Consider the following 20,315-nt stretch of genomic DNA (forward strand, 5'->3'; position numbering starts at 1 on the left):
GCGCTGCGCCCCGTGGCGGCGCATTTCGGAAGAGCCGCCGGGGGCTTGTGGCGCCCCCTGCCGCCTGGAGAAGCCCCTGCTCAACGGAGCAGCATCTCGGCAGGTAAAGGCCAAAGGTGAGCGTCAGGAGCGGCGCTTCTTCCCCCGACATGTTGAGGCTGGACATTTCCTCCCGCTTCTGGCGAGCCAGGGAGGCTCAGCAACGCAACTGGTGGAGCCGAGCTCTTTCGCCTTCAAGGAGCCGCCATCCCTCCAGGCGATGAGAGTCTGCGTCCGACCCTGTGATTCTCCGAAGGCCTCTCCGCTCCCCCCCCCCCCTTCTATTAACGTGGCTCGTTTCCCTCCCATCCTGCATCCTGCAGCCGACATCTCTGGTGAGTTCGAGGGTCTCTCTCTGAGTTGTTTTTTGTCCCCAGATCTAGCCTCACCAAGGCCTCTCTGGAGAAGAGCGCTAAAAGCAAGGAGATCCATTCTGTAGTCTGTGTGATGGGAAGGTAAACTGGATTCCAGGGCAGGAACAGGAATCTGGCCGGGAAAGAATCAGGGGAAGATTTGGTTAGGTAGGAGCAGGAAAGGAAGGAGTCAGGAAGGAAGGAAACCCCCCATGGGGTCAAAAGCTTCAAAGCAGTCTTTGCTGTTGTTTAGTCGTGTCCGACTCCTCGTGACCCCATGGACAGAGCACGCCAGGCACTCCTGTCCTCCACTGCCTCCCGCAGTTTGGCCAGACTCATGTCTGTGGCCTCGAGAACACTGTCTAACCATCTCGTCCTCTGTCGTCCCCTTCTCCTTCCACCCTCCATCTTTCCCAGCATCAGGGTTATTTCCAGTGAGTCTTCTCCTGAGGTGGCCAAAGTATTGCAGCCTCAGCTTCACAATCTGTCCTTCCAGTGAGCACTCAGGGCTGATTTCCTTCAGAATGGATAGGTTGGATCTTCTTGCAGTCCATGGGACTCTCAAGAGTCTCCCCCAGGACCAGAATTCAAAAGCATCAATTCTTCGGAGATCAGCCTTCTTTATGGTCCAGCTCTCACTTCCATACATCACTACTGGGAAAACCATAGCTTTTACTATACGGACCTTTGTTGGTAAGGTGATGTCTTTACTTTTTAAGATGTTGGTAAGGTGATGTCTTTACTTTTTAAGATGTTGTCTAGATTTGCCATCGCCTTTCTCCCAAGGAGCAGGCATCTTTTAATTTCGTGGCTGCTGTCACCATCTGCAGTGATCATGGAACCCAAGAAAGTAAAATCTCTCACTGCCTCCATTTCTTCCCCTTCTATTTGCCAGGAGGTGATGGGACCAGTGGCCATGATCTTTGTTTTTTTTATGTTGAGCTTCAGACCATATTTTGCGCTCTCCTCTTTCACCCTCAATAAAAGGTTCTTTAATTCCTCCTCACTTTCTGCCATCAAGGTTGTGTCATCTGCATATCTGAGGTTGTTGATATTTCTTCCGGCGATCTTAATTCTGGCTTGGGATTCATCCAGCCCAGCCTTTTGCATGATGAATTCTGCATATAAGTGAAATAAGCAGGGAGACAATATACAGCCTTGCCATACTCCTTTCCCAATTTTGAACCAATCAGTTGTTCCATATCCAGTTCTAACTGTAGCTTCTTGTCCCACATAGAGATTTCTCAGGAGACAGTCTCACTCACCAGGCAGACTATACTGCTATATCAGGCAAAGAAGAAAGGAAGAATCCCTCTTGCACCCAGCAAGCTGGAACATTAGGCCCATGTGTTCTGGCTTGTTTGCTGACTTGCTGCAGGTCAATGACTCACGGAAGATGAACATCACTGACCATGAGCTGAAAACATTCAACATGGACATTGCTGCTCTACAGTTCTTCCAGTTCTTTTTCCTCTTTCCTCTTTCCACCAATTGGTTCTCATTCCCCTGACCAGGCTCTGGAATTCCGCTTTGAGTTCCAGGAGCTGCAGATTCAGAAGTCTTTGCAAGTGGGCAATCATTTGGTGGTCCTTCACGATTTAGTAGAATTTCACTCCCTGATCTTTGTGACACAGTAGAAATACTGTCTCTGCCTTCAATCAGCTCAACGCTGAGACACATGGAGTTACACAGGGAATAGATCATACATCCTAAGGAACTGAAAAACCCAAAAATCCATGAGATCTTTTGAGGCAAAATAATGCCATCGATTTTTGGATCTCTTTCCGACCTGCCTTGCCCTGCCCTGTCTTTTGCCAAAAGAAAGGTGGCAACCCTGTGCCCAGGCAGCAAGACCCTGTGCCCTCTCGGCCTCCCTGAGGTGGTCCAAAGGAAAGAGGAGCAAGGCATAAGAAACCAGCTGGGCTGCAGGAGATGCCAGAAGGAGGCCTACAAAGTGCCATGCCACCATCTTTGAGACTCCACTCTGGAGCTGTGTAGTCATGCGTTCCATGTCTCTGATCCACAAAATATGAGAATGCTCGGCTGACGAAGCCCAGCAGGGTGAAACGAGGTAATATTCAGGCAATCCTTGTCACGCTGAAGTTCTTTTGTCTGATACCGGCATACAACAACTATATTTTCAGAAAATATAGTGTTCAGAAAATGGTGGTGGTGGATGAGTGTTCAGACCCCTGGGCTCTCACTTGTGGGGTGCCTCAGGGTTCCATCCTCTCCCCCATGCTTTTTAACATCTATATGAAGCCGCTGGGAGAGATCATCAGGGGGTTTGGGCTGGGTGTTCATCAGTATGCAGATGACACCCAGCTCTACCTCTCCTTTAAATCAGAACCAGTGAAGGCGGTGAAGGTCCTGTGTGAGTGTCTGGAGGCGGTTGGAGGATGGATGGCGGCTAATGGATTGAAGTTGAATCCTGACAAGACAGAAGTACTGTTTTGGGGGGACAAGGGGTGGGCTGGTGTGGAGGACTCCCTGGTCCTGAATAGGGTAACTGTGCCCCTGAAGGACCAGGTGTGCAGCCTGGGAGTCATTTTGGACTCACAGCTGTCCATGGAGGCGCAGGTCAATTCTGTATCCAGGGCAGCTGTCTACCAACTCCACCTGGTACGCAGGCTGAGACCCTCCCTGCCCGCGGACTGTCTCGCCAGAGTGGTGCATGCTCTAGTTATCTCCCGCTTGGACTACTGCAATGTGCTCTACGTGGGGCTACCTTTGAAGGTGACTCGGAAACTACAGCTAATCCAGAATGCGGCAGCTAGACTGGTGACTGGGAGCGGCCGCCGAGACCACATAACACCGGTCTTGAAAGACCTACATTGGCTCCCAGTACGTTTTTGAGCACAATTCAAAGTGCTGGTGTTGACCTTTAAAGCCCTAAACGGCCTCGGCCCAGTATACCTGAAGGAGCGTCTCCACCCCCATCATTCTGCCCGGACGCTGAGGTCCAGCGCCGAGGGCCTTCTGGCGGTTCCCTCATTGCGAGAAGCAAAGCTACAGGGAACCAGGCAGAGGGCCTTCTCGGTAGTGGCGCCCGCCCTGTGGAACACCCTCCCATCAGATGTCAAAACGATAAACAACTACCTGACATTCAGAAGACTTCTTAAGGCAGCCCTGTTCAGGGAAGTTTTTAATGTATGATATTTTAGTGTTTTTTGGTTTCTATGGAAGCTGCCCAGAGTGGCTGGGGAAACCTAGCCAGATGGGCGGGGTACAAATAATAAATTATTATTATTATTATTATTATTATTATTATTATTATTATTATTTGCAAAGGCACATGTTACGATCTTTTGTATCCTTCGTCTGATACCTGCATACAGCAGCTGCAGACAACAACCATACTTTGCAAAGGCAGATGTGGAACATTACAAGGAAAAGTTAATCTTTTGCAAGTACTGCTTCTTAAAGTTGTTACATTTGACACTGATATTCACTAAGACATATGTGGAACACAAAAAGCTTTTATTTGGACATTACGTATATTAGAATTGATCTATTTGTATTTCCTATCTAAATGTTGGTCCTTAATAGCTTCTACTTAACTAGAGAATGTGAAAAGAGTTATGTTTATATGATGTATAAAGAATTTATATAGTTAAACACAGCCAGTTACATTGTAGGTTTACTCTGGAGCCTTTTCTTCTCCTGAAGCAAGGCAGCCGAGCTTGAGAATCAGAGTTCTCCTCAATGGGATCCTCGAGTTCTCCCCATCGCCCCTCACTTCCCTCTACAGCACGTGTCCCTTCCTCACCGAGGGTTTGAGACCAATTGGCTCCCCTCCCCTGGTTGCCCAGCCTCTTCTCCCTCCAACCGCCCATCCTTCCTCCACCTCCACTCCTTGGGCTTTGAGACGTCCTCCCTTCCTGGTTCCCCGGCTGCTTCCTCCCACCATTCCTCTGTGCCCAACCAGTCCATGACATTGCTCCATCCCTCGGCCTCTGTCCCCACAAGGCAGCTTCCTCTGACCTGATCCGGTTCCACAGCCGCTGTTTCTCTTCTGCCCCCATGAAAAGGTGGTTAGGGAGGTCCTGCCAGCATCCTTCTGTCACCTGCAAGAGAGAAAAGGTAAGCAGGATGCCAGGAGTGTCCACGTCTCTCACAGGTGAAGCAAGGCATCTCTATCTACAGATGGGCCTTTCAGAAAGCCTTACCTGCTGAGTGCAGGTGGACGCTTGTGCCCATTTCATATGTTAGTTGTGCAACAATACATCTCCTCTCCTCTGGACCCTTGTTCCCAACAGTCCCCCCCAAAACAAGAAGAACCCCCCCTCCACAGATTAGTTGGAAAAGCAACAGAATGAGACCAAACGGAGAAAAACCACTTTCCTCCTTACCCAGTGGCCTCTCTCTGGTGTCCAGCGGAGCCCAAGGTCCGCACTGCCTATAAATCATCAATGATGATGTCATCTGGATGAAAGAGAAGGAAAATGAGAGGCAGAATTATTCCACAGGCCTTTATTCCCCACATTTGGACCCAACCTTCAGCCAAAGGTCCCAGGTTGGAAATGTTTTCTTCTTCTTTGGCATCACTCATAGTCCAGTAAGACTGTCTTCAGTAAACACAGTTTTAACAGTGAGTCCATAAGTGACTGTGGAGCCAATTCTGGATCCCCACGTCCTTCCACAGTGGGGACATTGGTTTCCAGGCACCTTTGGTCAAGGCTGTTCTCCAACTGGAGCGCTCGCAGGCCAGTGTTTCCCAGTTGTCAGTGTTTATACTACATTTCCCTTGAGACAGTCTTTAAACCTCTTTAAACCAGCATTACGCTTTCCATTTTAAAGTTCGGAATAGAGCAGTTGCTTTGGAAGATGATCGCCAGACATCCGAGCAACATGACCAGTCCAACGAAGTTGATGTTGAAGCATCATTGCTTCAACACTGGTGATCTTTGCTTCTTCCAATACACAGGTATTAGCTCACCTGTCTTCCCAAGTGATGCGTCAGATTTTTCAGAGACAGTGTTGATGGAATCTTTTGAGGAATTGGGAGATGGCGTTTATAAGTGGTCCATGCTTCACAAGCATATAGTAAGGTTGGTAGTACAATAGCTTTGTAAACAAGCGTTTTGGTTTCCCTGTGAATGTCTCGGTCCTCAAACACTCTGCACTTCAATCAGGAAAAAGCCGCACTCACAGAGCTCAGGCGATGCTGGATTTCGGCATCAGTGTTGGCTCTTGTGGAAAGATAACTACCCAGGTAGGAGAAGTGATTGACATTTTCCAGCGTTACACCACTGAGTTGGATTTGTGGCACTGCAGAGGGGTTGTTTTGTACTTGTTGGTGCAGCACTTTGGCTTTTTGGATGTTGAGCTACAGGCCAAGTTTTTCGTAAGCTTCTGCAAAGATATTTAGGATGGTTTGGAGGTCATCCTCTGAGTGTGCGCACGCTATGTTGTCATCAGCATACTGAAGCTCTAAGATGGAAGGTTATTTACTCTTTGCTTTCAGCCTGCTCAGATTGTCTTCCACTGCCTCTCACAGTTTGGTCAAAGTCTTGGAGCCTCAGCTTCAGGATCTGTCCTTCCAGTGAGCACTCAGGGCCAATTTCCTTCAGAATGGAGAGGTTGGATCTTCTTGCAGTCCATGGGACTCTCAACACTCTCCTCCAGCACCATAATTCAAAAGCAGCCATTCTCCGGTGATCAGCCTTCTTTATGGTCCAGCTCTCACTTCCATACTGGGAAAACCACTGGGAAAACCATCAACACCACCACTTCTGCAGATTTCCCCACAAAACACATCATAACACAGTCCTTTCCTTGTTCTATTCCAAAGGCTCCCATAAACCAATCCACTCAGATTATCCAAAGAACTGTCCAATAGCAACCAATGAGCGCCACAAAACAGCAGCCTCCAGCACAAAGCACACAGGCCCTGCAGCTGCCGACCCGCCATGGCCTCTCCTCTACACATAGGGAACTCCACTGGGAAAGGGGGAAACCGTTCTTGGTCCATTGAAATGAGTCTTTGGAGTTTCAGTCTAGGCTCTTCTATTACCAACCCAACTGTCGGCTTGTGAAACATGGACCACTCAGGTTTCCGCCAGAAAAACCCTCCCAATTTGTGACACAGATGCGATGCATGTATGGCATTTTATTAAAAGGTGTTGTGGGTGAAATGGGCTTCTTCCATGTGGTAGTTGGAAGTCTTGTTGCAACAGTTCATTGAATAAAGACCAGGCCTCTCCAGAGAGCCAAGACTGGGCAGGGGACCCAGGACTCACCCCCCCCCCCCGGAGATGAAGAGAAAGGGAAGGAATGCTACCTACAGCCTGCCCACGTCGTCCACGAAAAGATCCCACCCTCCTATCTAAAGTAACTATCTAAAATGCCCACCCAAGCCTATGATCTCAACCCCAAGCCCCGTCCTAACCCTACACCTAACCCTAACTAGTCCTCTATGCACAAAATAAAATATACAAAATATATACAAAATATGCACAGATGTGCACAAAAAAATGTAAAATAAAAAACAAATAACAAAAATAAAAATATTAAAATAAAGAACTAAAAAATAAGTGTTAAAATAAAAATTAAAAGAATAAAAGAAAATCAAAATAAATCAAAGTAATAAATGAAATCAAAATAGGAAAATGAAAAAATAACAATTCACTAATACTCTGCCTAATCTCCACCAACTGCCAGTAACTCCTCTCTCCTTCTCTCCTCTCACTCCTAATCCACAATGGCTGCCTGAAAGTCAGTGGCTTTTAAAGGAGAAGCAAGAGATGTCACAAAGGAGGGCGGGTCCTTGTCACCGTGGCAACCCCCTCACCTGGACCTGGGCCCACCTGGTGATGCTCCTCCTTCAGACCTCGGAGGCCCCTGCTGCTCCGCCTGCCCCTGGGCTGCATCTGCCTCTCACCTCCTTCTTCCTGCAGCCCCATTCCCCAAGGGAGACCAGCCCCACATCCTCCCAGGCAGGCCAGGGGTCTCCACAGCGCAGGATTGGACCACCTGCTTGGCATGCAGGTCTTCCGTCCTGGGCGGCATCTCCGGGGGGGGGGGGGCTGGCAATGTCTCCCCCCCCCCGTCTGAACCCCTGGAGAGCTTCTGCCGGTCAGTGCAGGCTAGCTGAAGAAAGAGACTGAGCACCTGAGAGGCGAGCAGAGGAGGGAGACCAGGATGGTGAAGGGTCTGGAAACCAAGCCTGATGAGGAATGGTTGAAGCAGTTCGAAACCAACCCTGATCCATATTGTAGATATGGAAGACAACATTAAACAGAACTGAGCGTGTAAAAAAAAGGAAAAAGGGAGGGCAACTCTATTTCACGATGGTTACGAAAAGGTTTACGATGGAAAGTTAGAGCTGACTCTTCCCCATCCTTTATTATTTATGGAGTGAATATTGCAGTTGTTGTATAAGGGATTATTTTGTTGACCGGGATGTAATTGAAATTCATTAAGATTTTGGAACACAGAAATAAAATCATCAACCATCAGTTCTAGTACATGGGACGCCACCTAAATTATATAATTTTGTATTTGAACAATTGGTATTGTATTATAATTTGGTATTGTTATAATGAGGCTATTATTGGATTGAAATTGAAAATTAATAATAAATTAATAAAAATTATTATCAAAGATGTTATTGCTTTGCCAGTGCTTGTCATTTGCTAATCAGCATGGAAATCATATCCAGTTGCTAATCATTCAATCAGTCATATTTGTGTAAATTACCATATACTCAATTTTCTATTTCCCCTTTTCTGTATGCATTCTGTATCATTTGTAATTCCATTTCATATCATCTCCATTTATCATTTCTTTTATTTTTATTTTTTAAAATGATATTTATTAGTAGTTTCAAAGTTATAAAGAAAAAAGAAAAATTAAAAACAACACTGTAATACATAGAAAGAAAGAAAAAGTGAAACAACAATACAGCAAAAAAACAAGAAGAAAAATGGAAAACACAAGAAAAAAGAAAACAACATAGATTCCAAATTGCATATCTATAACTTCCATTTGCTTGTTTCATTGACCTCCTCACATCTCCCTTTTTGTATTCTAGTTTAATTAATTATTTCAGCAAATTCTTTCCATCTTTCTCAATTTTTGTTAAAAAAAATTATCTTGACAGTTTAACTTTATAATTAGCTCAGCAAATCCTTACCATCTTTCCCCATATTCTGTTATTCAAGTTGCCTTAATTTATTTAACCTATCCTACCCTAAAATACCTTAAAGCTTAAATCTTAGTTTTCAAATATACATAACTCCTGATATCATTTCTGCTAGAGTCATATAGTTTCATTCCAACATTTTCCCTAATATTCATTAATTTTTAGCCAATTCCCTAAATAAAAAGTTTCCTTTATAAATTTTCTTCCAATCTTCATCCAACGTCTCATCTTCCTGGTCTTGGATCGTGTCAGTCCTTACTGTCCAATCCATCTAGTCCATCAACCTGGACTAGAGCCTTATGTCCGAGGCCCTTAAGTCTCTTCCATGTCCCTTCTGCATTTCTTCTTGTTTATACTTGCCCTTTTCCTTGTCTTTTGTTGGTCTCTTTCTTAATTCCTTTCCTTTCTTATTGAGGAGTAGTTCTCTGGGGGGTTCCAACCCAGAGTTGTCTCCCATCTCCCTTCATCAAACCCGCACATTCCCCAAAGTCCCACTCCCCACAGTCCTCGATAAAATCCAAAAAATATTTAAAAACATATTTCAAGATCTCTCCAAAGTTAGGAACCTCCTCAACACCAGATTCCCCCTGGCCCATTCCAACTTCAATCTTCAATGACAGCGGCTTATGCTCCTGTAGGGCCTCGGGTCTCTCCATTTGTATGATTTGAGGTGCAACCGCATCCTCCTCCATTATCTTCTGTTCTTGCCCAGTCAATAATACCGTATTTTTCGCTCTATAAGACGCACCAGACCATAAGACGCACCTAGTTTTGGGAGGAGGGAAACAAGAAAAAAAATATTCTGAATCTCAGAAGCCTGAACAGCAAGAGGGATCGCTGTGCAGCGAAAGTAGCAATCCCTCTTGCTGTTCTGGCTTCTGGAATAGCTGCGCAGCCTGCATTCGCTCCATAAGACGCACACACATTTCCCCTTACTTTTTAGGAGGGAAAAAGTGAGTCTTATAGAGCAAAAAATACGGTAATTCATGAGTTGGTCCTTGAATATCAATGTTCCGTTTGTCCACAGTTATTAACCACAACAGTCAAATCCATTTTTTCATTCATCAAGTCCATCTTCTCATGCATCTGTTCCAACAGGGCACTTGTCTTGCATAAAGCAAGCACCCAATCTTCCTCCCAGCTCATCTTTAGGCAAGGTCAGAAAAGACTGTTCCCATGGTCTTAATCTCACAGCTGTTGAGTCCTCAAGTATACTGCTGCAACAATTTAACAAGCTCCCTCTAGAGGAGACAATTTCTATTTGTATCCATTTTTTTTTAAAGTCCAACAAAGGAAAATTACTTTCGTTTTTCAGATATTTTCCGGATATTTTGTTTCTTTAAGATGCAAAAGGCATCATTGGAATCAGCTTGTTTCTCTTCTTTAACTATCTGTCAAAATGTTCCATTCACGGTCAATGAACCTACAATTTCTGTCGCTGACACCCCGTTCCCAGAGACGTGGAAACTCATCCTTCTCGCTCCCTCTCCTGCAGGGGTTAAACACCCCCCCCTTTTCCTCCTGCTTCCAAGGGGGTTTCAGTATTTCTGAATGAAGGAAATTTAGACTTTTTTGACAGCTTTCCAGGCTTTAGCTTACGAAGTTTTTGCTTTAGTCTATATACAGAAAGCGGAAGGCGGACTTCCTGTTTTGAACCTTCCCGCTTCGGTGCCAAATTAAGATATTTCCTGATCCAATTTTCCGTTTCTACTCACGGGTACTTGTTTTAAATCCAATTGTCCACAGGAAAAAGTCAGCGCTCTCCGGCAATGGCTGTGCAGCTTCACTCTGTGAAAGTAGCAATCAGTTCGCAGCACCGCGCCGCTCACCCCACTTCAATCCGGCGCCCGAAAAAGGGGTTCCCGGTGAGTAGGGGGGCGCTTCTGGTGCCCTGCTGAACCCCACGTTCCCAGGCTTCCTCCGTCTGGGATTTCTAGCGGGTCCCCGCCTTCGCCGCGGCGGGAAGACCCAGTTTTCACGGAGGAACTCCACCATTCACCGATGGCGCTGACCCGGAAGTCCTCATTTATCATTTCTTTTAAACTTTATATATCAACAGAGCCAAGAGATTTGTTTCAGTTATATGTCTGTGGGTTGTTGTTGTTGTTGTTGTTGTTGTTGTTGTTGTTGTTGTTGTTGTATGAATCAGCTTTATTCCCAGCTGCTATTGAGCAAAATCAAACCATGAGGAGGACCCAATGGATGCAGGTTCCTTGGCCTTGATTGAACATAGTTGGTGATGTCACTCGCCAGTTTAACCCCCCCCCCCCCAGAAGGAAGAGTTTGCAAAGGCTCAGATCACACTCAGGCAAGAAATAGCTCCAAAAAAGTTTATTGAGAGTCAATGGACAGAACAGTTTTTAAAAGGGAGATATAAAAGTGTTTTTATTGGTGTGGGAGGGGAAGACTTTAAAACTGCCGGCTGCAGCCCTTGGCTCTGTGGCCTGAGAAAGGGGGGCTGATCCTGCAAGGACGGGGGGGGCAGGAGGGGAGCAGCAAAACACCAGTTCTTCTAGGCTAGTGCAGAGTTTGAGTGGAGGCAGTACAAGGTGGGCAGCGGGAGAGAAGGGCCCCCCAGCTGGCCCCCCATGTTCTGGGGGGAGGGGTTGCCTGGCAGTGGCTTTGCCCTGGGACCCTCCCAGCTGCCCCTTCTCAGAGCTGAGCTCCCTGCCGTGGCTTTTCCCCCACACTCAGGCGGCGGAAGAAGCCCACCAGGGCAGAGACGTCCTTGGGGGAAGCCAGGGGGGAGGTGGGGAGCTCTGGGCCCTCCTGGGGGGTCTTCTTCTGGAACAGGGTGGGGAAGCGGAAGCCGCTGGGGGCTTCGGGCGAGGCAGGGCCTTGGGGGGAGGCGGCCACCGTGGCCATGGGGGGGGACCTGAGGAAGGCCTTGAGACCCTGCCCAAAGAGCCCTCCGGCCTTCTTGCCACAGCCAGGGGGGAGGGTGGGGGTGGCGGGGGCAGCTTCCGGCTCCGCAGGCCGGGGGGGCTCTGCGCAGGGGGGCAGGGCGGTGAGCGTGTGTCTCCGGCGGCCGAGGGGCAGGGCCCTCTCTCTGGTGCTCTGGGGGCTCTCCAGGGCCAGGCGGAGGCCCTGCTGGGACCGGTTGCGCCTCCGGGAGCGAGGGGGCCGCAGGAAGAAGAGGTCCAGCTCCACGTCCTGCAGGCCAGGGTCGCGGGCCGAGCAGCTGGCGATGGAGCGCCGCTTCTGCTTCTCCTTGCGCTCACGCTCCTGGCGCTGCTGCCGGCACACGGCGGCCTCCCGAGCCTGGTTGTCCTGGGGAGGAGGAGGAGGAGGAGATGAGAAGAAGCGTCCTGTTCTCTCCAGGGCCAACCAGGGGCCCCCTCCCAGCACCAAACCTCCCCCCCCCCTGCGCTTCCCAGAAGCAGAGACACCCTGGCTAGCTGCCTTCCAAATACCTCTCTGCCTCCAGGAATTTGTCTAATCCTCCTTTCATTTTTTTTAAAAAAATGATATTTATTAAGATTTTTAAAATTACAGGAAAAACAAAGAAGAAAAAGAAAGAAAGAGAACAAAAGAAAAACAAACCACCATCAAACAATACAAATTGGTAAAAATCAAAAAATAACAACAAAACAGATAACAGAGCACAATCAAAAAACAAAAATAAGCCACAGAATTTTAAAAACAAATCCAATATTCTCAAATTCTTAACTGTCATTACCTTCTTTCATTGACCTCCTCACTCCTCCCTTTTTTTGTATCCTAGTTGTTAATTATCACAGCAAATCCTTTCCATTTTTCATAATATTCTGTCATTACATTACCTTAGTCTATTTTAACCTTATTTTACTATAAAGAACCCTAAAACTTAAAACTTACATCTTATTTATACCAATTTCTCATAACCATAAGATATTCTTACATAATTCTTTTAACATTTTTGCTAAAGCCAAAAACACCACAAGATCAAACAACAAGAAATCAACAGCAACCTCAAAAAAAAAAAAAAAAAGGTTACACAAGGGAACTTCGCAGTGTACCATTCAACAGAAGAGATTTACGCTTCCTAATTACTAAAGTGCAAAATTTAGCCACCTCATATGATATTGAGCTTGAGGAATCTTCCAGGAGGTATTTTCGAAGAATTTCGGGGGAGGATTCCAAATAATATTGAAGGGGTATAAATTTTGATAGAAGCAGTAAAATAAGTTGAACTCGTTCTTCACTATAAAATTCGCAAAATAGAGGTTTCCTTTTTCAGATATTTTGTCAATATTTGTTCCTTTAAAATGCGAAGGAGAACAATGGAATCACTATGTTTCTCTTCTTTTAACTATCTGTCAAAGACATTTGTCTATGGTCAATGAGCTTCCTAAAGAACGTCAGTCCTGACCCCCGGCTCCCAGGTTCAAGACGGTGGAAAATTACTTTTCTTTACACTCTCTTCTGCAGGTTTAAACATCCCCCCTCTTCTCCTGCTCCCGAAGGGGGTTCAACGATTTTAGATGATGAAAGTTAATCCTTTAGAAACTATTTTCTGAAACTTTAGTTTGCCATGTCTTTGCTTTAATCTATCTACAAGAAACGGAAGGCTGACTTCCTGTTTAGACCTTCCCGTTTCAGTACCAAATAAAAAAAAAATTCTTTGTCCAATTTTCCTTTCTACTCGCAGGTCGTTTTTTAAAGTCCAATTGTCCAAAATTAAGTTACTCACGGGTAATTGTTTTAAAAGCCAAATTGTCCCAGGAAAAAGGCAGCACTCTCCGGCAACGGCTGTGCGGCTTCGCTCCACGGAAGAAGCAGTTGACTCTCAGCACCGCGCCACTTGCCCCTCTTTGCTCTGGAGCCCGTAACGGGGTTCCTTTACGAGTTGGGGGGGCACGAAAGGTGCCCGCCGAGTCCCATGGTCACAGGCTTCATCCGCCTGTGATTTTTGAAAGGGTCCTCGCTTCGCCGTAGCGGGATGACCCATTTTCCGCGGAGCTAGTCCCTCCAGATCAGAGGGAGTCCGCCATTACTGATGGTGCCACCCCGGAAGTCTGTCTAATCCTCCTTTCAAGGCATCCAGGTTGGTGGCCGCCTTGCCTCCTGTGGCAGGGAGTTCCGCAGTCCCATTATGTGCTGCGTGAAGGAGGGAGCCAGGAGCTGATCCTGCACTCTGCAGGGGGTGCTGGAGCCACAGCAAAGCAGGAGGCCATGCAAGGATCTTCAGGTGCCCCAGGCAGAGCCACTGCAAGGAACCCCACCCGCAGTCTCTGCCCTGACTGGGGACGAGACTCTAAGCTTGTAACCATTCAAGCAATGTGTGCATGGATCAATCACAGGGAGGCAAATCAAACCCACCCCCTGGTGAGAATCACGCAAAAGGAGACCCCTTCTCCGGATATTTTACAGGTTTCGCCACACGCTTCATCAGGCACTTTCTTTATCCTGAGCAAACCGTTTTGTATGACTGGGTAAGGTATAGTATGAGACTGATATGTTCTAATTTTTATGGTTTACCACACATTGTAATTGGAGTGCTTTTTGTATCATGCAGCTGTTCGGACTGATGTGTGGTGGCTTTGATTTGAAAGCGCTACTTTCTGAACAGCCTTTGCTTTGCACATGGTGCCTTAGTATGCTTGTTGCTTGAATGGTTACAAGTCTATCTCTAGTCTAGCTATTATTCCAGTAAATTTGGTTTTATACCTATAAGCCAGTTTGTGGTGGTGTTGTTTTGGGGCTCTAGGCCAGCCTGATCTGCCTGCCCGCCTCAGAGGAGTCCCCTGCTCCCCAAGGGGATCTCCCACCACTGCCCTCCAGATGGGGGGAAGGTTCAAGTGTGATCAGGACTGGGGGAGGGAAGGAGCGGGGGGAGGGCCCTTAACTCAGCGGCCTGCAGAAGGCTCCGGGTTCCGTTCCCACCAGGGGCACCTGCAGAGGAGGCTGGGAACGTCCCTGGAGAGCCTTGGCTGCCAATGGCCGGAGTAGCTATAAGACGCCTTCCTATGTCCCTCCAGAGGCCCATAGACTGCCCCCTTCAGGCCACCACCCCACCAGTGCATTGGGGGGGGGGAGGTTTTACCTGCACGGCAGCCAGGAACCGCTCTCCGAAGGACTGAAAGATGCGGCAGCACTCAGTCAGGTTGAAGGTCTCGGGGTCCTCGCAGAGGAAGTCGCAGAGGGTGGCCGCAGTCTGACTCAGGCCCTCCTGGGAGGCTCTGACGGCCTGCAGCTCCACCCCAGCCACCTGCACAAAGGGCCCCACCTGGGCGCCCAGGCCCAGGCCCTCCAGCTCCCCCTGGGCACTCCGAAGGCGCTGCCCCAGGCTCTCCAGCTCCACCATCACCTCCTGGTCAACGATCCTGCAAAGGGAGCGCACAAGGTGTTGGGGAGCTGCGCTTGCTTCATTCCCCCCCCCCCCCGACTGCCAGACTACACCCCCACCCCCACCCCCGCAGCTGCAAGCCCAGTCCGCTTCAGAAGGCCTAGCAGGAAGGACAAGAGAGCAAATGAGGAACTGGAGCAAGGGCAGGAACTGGAAGGGATGCCCCCCAACCCCTTCATTCCCATTCTCTCCCCCCCCCTCTCCAAATGGGGGCACAGAGCACTGCTCTTCCTCACCGCGAAGCAGGCCCCACGTGCTGCAGCTTGCTGGGGAACTGCAGGAGAGCTGGGTCCTTCTTCTCTGCCTCCTGCAAGGAGAAGGAGGTGATGAGTTAGCCCTGGAGACCTTGCCCTGTCCTGCAGGGTCAAGGCAGGGAAAGGGGAGAAAGAGCGGAAGGGGGAATCTGGCTCAGTCCCTGCTCAGCCAGGAAGCTGATTAGAGTCCATGGGAAGAGAACACCCCCTTCTGCCCCACGGGGAGAAAGCAAGGGCCAAGGCAGCCCCGGTCTTCTTCCAGAACAGGAAACTGAGAGGAGGAACTAACGGACCGGCCAAAGGACCGGTATCTGTGTTTAAACTGGAGCAAAAGGTGAGCAGCGAGGCACCAAATCATGTTGAAGATGCTAAATTGTTCAGGATGGTTAAAAAAACCACAACCGATTGCAGAGGTCCTTTTGGAGCTCTTCATAAACAGAGGAAATGGGTGGCCCAAGGACAATTCAGTGTGAACAGGTGCAAAGAGTGCGAGCTGGAGCAAAACCATCTTAATTTCCCCACTATACAGACCAGGAGCCAGATGTGGGGGTCATAGTGGATGCGTCGTTGGAGACGTCAACCTCATGGATGGCAGCCATGAAAATGGCAAATTCCACGCTAGGGATCGATCGCGAGGAAAGGAGTCCTGTTTCTGGCCCTCCTTCTGCCGGCGTTTGCTGAGGGCACCACCCACATGGGGCACACCCCACCAGCCCCCTTCCTACCCGCTGTGCCCCCTCAGGGGCTGGCAGAGCTCACCAGGGCAACAAAGTGCAGAAGGTCCATTCCTGGCCGGTTGGCCTTGGTGTCCGTGAGCCTCAGCAGCGAGGACATGCGGAAGCCCAGCGCAGAGCCAGCGTAGCCTCCCTGCAGGGAGAGGGGGCACCAGTCTGTTATTGTTGTTATTATTAAGAAGAAGAAGAAGAAGAAGAAATTCTACCCCCCTCATCTGACTGGGTTCCTCAGCCACTCTGGGCAGTTTCCAACCAAAGCACAGATAAAAATCCTCATCAAACATCAAGACCTTCCTGAAACAAAGCTGTCCTCAGGTGGAGTCACAGGCCAGAGCATCCCAGCCCAGCGGCCAGCCTCTTTTGCCACAGCTCATGCCCTGCCCTGCTGCTGCCCATGCCCCTCCCCAAAGCCACAGGTTCTTCCAGCTCTTCTCACCAGCCCCATACCCAAAGGAGCCCTGGCTGGCCAGCTGCCAACTGCCCACGGTGCTCAGAGCAGAGACTCGGGGGCCAGGTTGTGCCACCCGGTGAAGAGCAGGTCCTCTGCCCCCTGTTGCAGGCTTTTGTGGGGGTGCAAGGAGGGGCTCCCGCTGCCAGCTGGGTGGCTGAGAGGCAGAGAAACCAGGTGCCACCTCCTGCTCAGGTAGCGCCACCTCCACCGGGAGTGGAGCACCCCCTACAACTGGGGACCCCTCAACCCCCTTGCTCTCCCAACCCCCCTTGGGGCCTGGAGGCTGACCCAAGAGGGCGGCATTTCCTGCCTGCCAGACCAGAGGCAGCCCTCTCCCTCCCCTGCCCCTGCCAGCCAAGCCCCCTCACCTCATTCATGTAGTTTCCTGCCTTCAGCACCAGCTGGAGGAGTTCGTGCAGCTCCTCACACTCCAACAACTCTGGGGGAGGGGAGGGCGAAAATCAGATCAGGGGGGCGGCAGAGATCAATCCAGTCCATACTGGTGAAGGGGGGTGGGTGGAATGGCACCCCTGCCAGGTGACTCCAGTGACCCCGCATTGCCTCTGGGACACCAGCCCTGTCAACTGAATGGCTGACAGATCCCCACTTCTGAATCTTGCATTGCCACCAGGACTAGCTGACAGCCATTCTGCCGCCTCCAGGCAATGTCTGGCCCCCGTTCATTCTCCTCCCAGCCCGTCCTGAGCATGGAGAGTCAAGCCACATGCCCAGGACTCAGGTGCCCCCCCTCCCCATGGGTACCTAGGGCTGCCTCTGTCAGAATCTGGATGGCCGACTGCAGCGAGTTGAGCTGGGGGAAGAACTCCTCCTGCAAGACCAGGAGCTTCAGGCGGTGGACGTAGCTGGCAGGGACAAAGAGAAGGAGGGAATCATGGAACCGCTGACCTGGAAGGGACCTCAAGGGTCCTCTAGTCCAGCCACTGCAGCGCAGGAATGGCAGCTCAAGAACCCATGACTGGTGCCACCCCCCCTCTGCTCAAAAATCTCTCAGGGAATCAAACACATCAGAAAGTCCTTCCTCATGTTTAGCTGGAATCTCCTTTCTTGAGAGTTTCATGCCTTCCAGAGAAGCAGAAAAGAGCTCCATCTTCCACTGTTAATTATTTCTTTATTTATTGGCCCTCCAGATATCTGAGGAGCGCTCTCCGCCTTCTCTTCTCTGGGCTACACATCCCCAATGCCCTCAACCGTTCCTCACCAGCAGGAGCAGAAGGGCCGGCTGAAGCCTCTGCTCCCCCCTGGACCCACGCCAACCCTCTCACCTGGGCACCTGGACGAGGAGCAGGGCAAAGACCTCAGCCTCCGATAGGCGGCTCTGGCAGCCTCGGAACGCAGCCAGCTTCTTGGCCTTCCCAAAGAGAAAAGGGGAGGTGTCACTTGGGAGTTGGGGAGCAGAGCAAGCCTCCCCCCCCCCATTTCCCAGCAGTCACCTCCTCCGCATCAGGCAGCATCTTTGTCAACTCCAGCAGCTTCTCCGCCCCGTAAAGGGCTCCTGCTCCATCCTGGATATCGGCCACAATCTCCTGGACCGGCCTGGGAAGAGAGACGAGGCAGCTCCCTTACCTGGGCTGGCGCCTTCTGCACCAGCCAAAGGCCCCCTCACCGCCCCTCTGGTGGTCCAGCCCAGCCGCCCTCCTGCCTGCCCTGCCACCTACCTCTTGAACTGCTTGAGGAAGATGCCCAGGTTCAGAATCTTCTTGGAGTCCAGAAGGGAGACCTGGAGGGAGGAGAAGCAGGGAAGGACTTGAGCAAGAAAGCGCAGCCTCCCCCGGCCACCACGTGTCACACGCACAAACCTCTCTGCACCACCGAGGCCCTGACCCTGACCCAGCACCTTCCTGGAAGCCCAGAGCCCAGTCCTGCTTCACTTGGGCAGCTGCCTTCTGGGAAGAGGCTTTCTTCCAAACCAGATCCACCATTCCTGCTGCTCCCCCTGCTCTCCCATCCAACAAGGGCAGGCGTCACCCTTGAAAGATGCCACCCAAATGGCACTGAGCCCCCCAGCCCAGCTCCAAGGCTCAAGGCTCCAATAGTTGGATTTCACGTCAAGGGGCAGGTGGCCCCACGAAAGGCAGCTAACTTGGGCAAAACCAGGTGACTGGCTCTCCGGGAGCTCCCTCTGCCCTGACAGGCAGCAGCTCACCAGGAGAAGAGAGATCAGACACCCCCCTCTCCTTCCGCTGGATCCTCTCAGTTGGGGACTGAGCCAGGGACTGACCTGGGTGACTCCCGCCCCCCTCATCCTGGGGGAGAGAGCAGGCCAGCCCCACACCTTTCTCCCTCCACTCTGCTCTCACACTCTGGGCCTCAGGAGATGGGCCGCACAACCCTCTCCTCTCGTTTCTCAAGGCAGCGTCTGGCACCCCAGCGGATCTCTTCGCCCCCCCCCCTTCCCCAGACAGGCGGCCACACACGCGGCTCCCGGGGCCCCTTCTGGACGCCCTCGGGAGGGCGAAGCCCGCTGCGCCGCCGGCCGCCCCGTCGGGCTCACCTGCTCTGCCGCCGGTTGACCCCGCAGGCTCCCCCCGGGCGGCTCCGGGCGCTGCCCGAAAAGCTCCTCCAGGAGGGCGAGGTCCAGCGGGAAGCCCTCGCCCCGACGCCGCCCGGGCGCCGTCCAGAGGTTGTGGCGCCCCCGGATGCGCTCTGCCGGGATGGCCTCCCAGTTGAAGTTGCGCAGCCGCGCCGCCCGCCGCCCCGAGCAACCCTCCCCGCCCGGCCAGGCCCGTGGCGCCCCGGGGCTCAAGCCGACGGGCGGGGGCGGGGGCGGGGGCAGCGGAGGCGGCGGCGGCGAGGCAGCCGCAGGGTCCGGGGGCAGAGAAGCCGTCGAGAGGGTGGAGGCGTCGGCGTCGGGGGTCGCCGCGGGGCCCGTCCAGTCTGTGGGCGAGGCGGGAGAGCTCCGGACGGTCACCATGGTCGGTCGGTAGGAAGAGAAGAGAGTACAGTACAGGCGCGTCGAGAGCCGTCGGGGATGTCCGCTCCCAGCCCACGGCGTCAGGGAGTCATCGGAAGGGGGCGGCCTCGGACGTGCCCCACCCAGCCCGGCTCTAGACGTATCACCTGAGGGCTTGAGCGGCAAGGGACGGGGCGGGAGCATCAGGCCTCTTCCCGATGAAGCCCAGAGCTAGCGCGCGGAGGGATAAGACCGAGAAAGCCAGGCGAGGATGGCGCCCAGACGCCTCCTCCTCCCTTCCCTTCCCCGCTGACTTGTTGCTGCCCAGGCCAGGCCTCTGCCCCGCAGCTCACGCAGGTTTCAAAGAAGCCCCGACGGGAAAGGGCTCCCCACCGGAGTGGACAGTCCTGGCTTGCCTACACAAAGCAAGGCTGGCAAGGTCCAGGAAGACTCGCTCGCCCCTGTCCCGAGGCAACCGACGGCTGCCTCGGCGTCCATCCCGGGGGCGGCGCTGCCGAGCTGCGACGGGGCGAACAACTGTTCCTTCTTTTCCATCTCGGGTCCCTAAGCCGTTATTTTTCAGCTGGTGGCTGAAGACGCCCCAAAAAGGGCACCGGCGGCCGCATCTCAGCTGGCGACGGGGGACGGGAGGTCCCCAACCAAGGAGCCCCCCCCCATTGCCTGACTCCGTCACAACAGGTGCTGTTGGTTTTCTTCCAGAGGTATTAAGGTGTGCGCCACACCCCGACCTACAAATAGACTTCATCCCTTCTGTGCTTCCCGCCCCCCAGCGGGAGGGAGGCGGGACTACAAGAGAGGGAGCGGCCGGACTCCTGGGTCCTGCAGGGGCCCCTTAGCCCGCCTTCCGCATGCCATTGCTTGGCCGCGGTCTGCTGGACGTGGCGGGACTGGGCTCGGCTTCCTTCGGCATGTCTCGACGTGCTCCCAGCCGCTCCTTTCCAAGGAAACGAGATATGGGGGGGGGGGGGCGTTTCTTGGAGCTCTCCCTGTAGTGCCCCCACCAACCAAGGCCTTTGGGGTGGAGGCCGTGGGGCTCCTGCTTCTATCACCACTAAGGGAGTCCTCTCCTGGCCTCCTG

General features: G+C 51.6%; 1 protein-coding gene across 1 annotated transcript; it reads right to left on the minus strand.

Moving 5' to 3' along the window:
- Positions 1 to 10,915: 10,915 nt before the first annotated feature.
- On the minus strand, positions 10,916 to 19,771 carry LOC310705826 (FH2 domain-containing protein 1-like; the record flags this gene model as incomplete). Its single annotated transcript, XM_083500649.1, has 12 exons — positions 10,916 to 11,808; positions 14,564 to 14,843; positions 15,103 to 15,173; positions 15,880 to 15,987; positions 16,674 to 16,744; positions 17,068 to 17,168; positions 17,589 to 17,674; positions 17,757 to 17,859; positions 17,982 to 18,043; positions 18,818 to 19,064; positions 19,384 to 19,447; positions 19,633 to 19,771. The coding sequence occupies 12 exons, from the start codon at positions 19,769 to 19,771 to the stop codon at positions 11,191 to 11,193; spliced, it is 1,950 nt and encodes a 649-aa protein (XP_083356775.1). The 3' UTR covers positions 10,916 to 11,190.
- Positions 19,772 to 20,315: the final 544 nt, after the last annotated feature.

The sequence above is a fragment of the Podarcis liolepis genome (assembly GCF_965112155.1).
Source record: "Podarcis liolepis genome assembly, chromosome: 4".
In the NCBI taxonomy this organism is placed as follows: domain Eukaryota; kingdom Metazoa; phylum Chordata; class Lepidosauria; order Squamata; family Lacertidae; genus Podarcis; species Podarcis liolepis.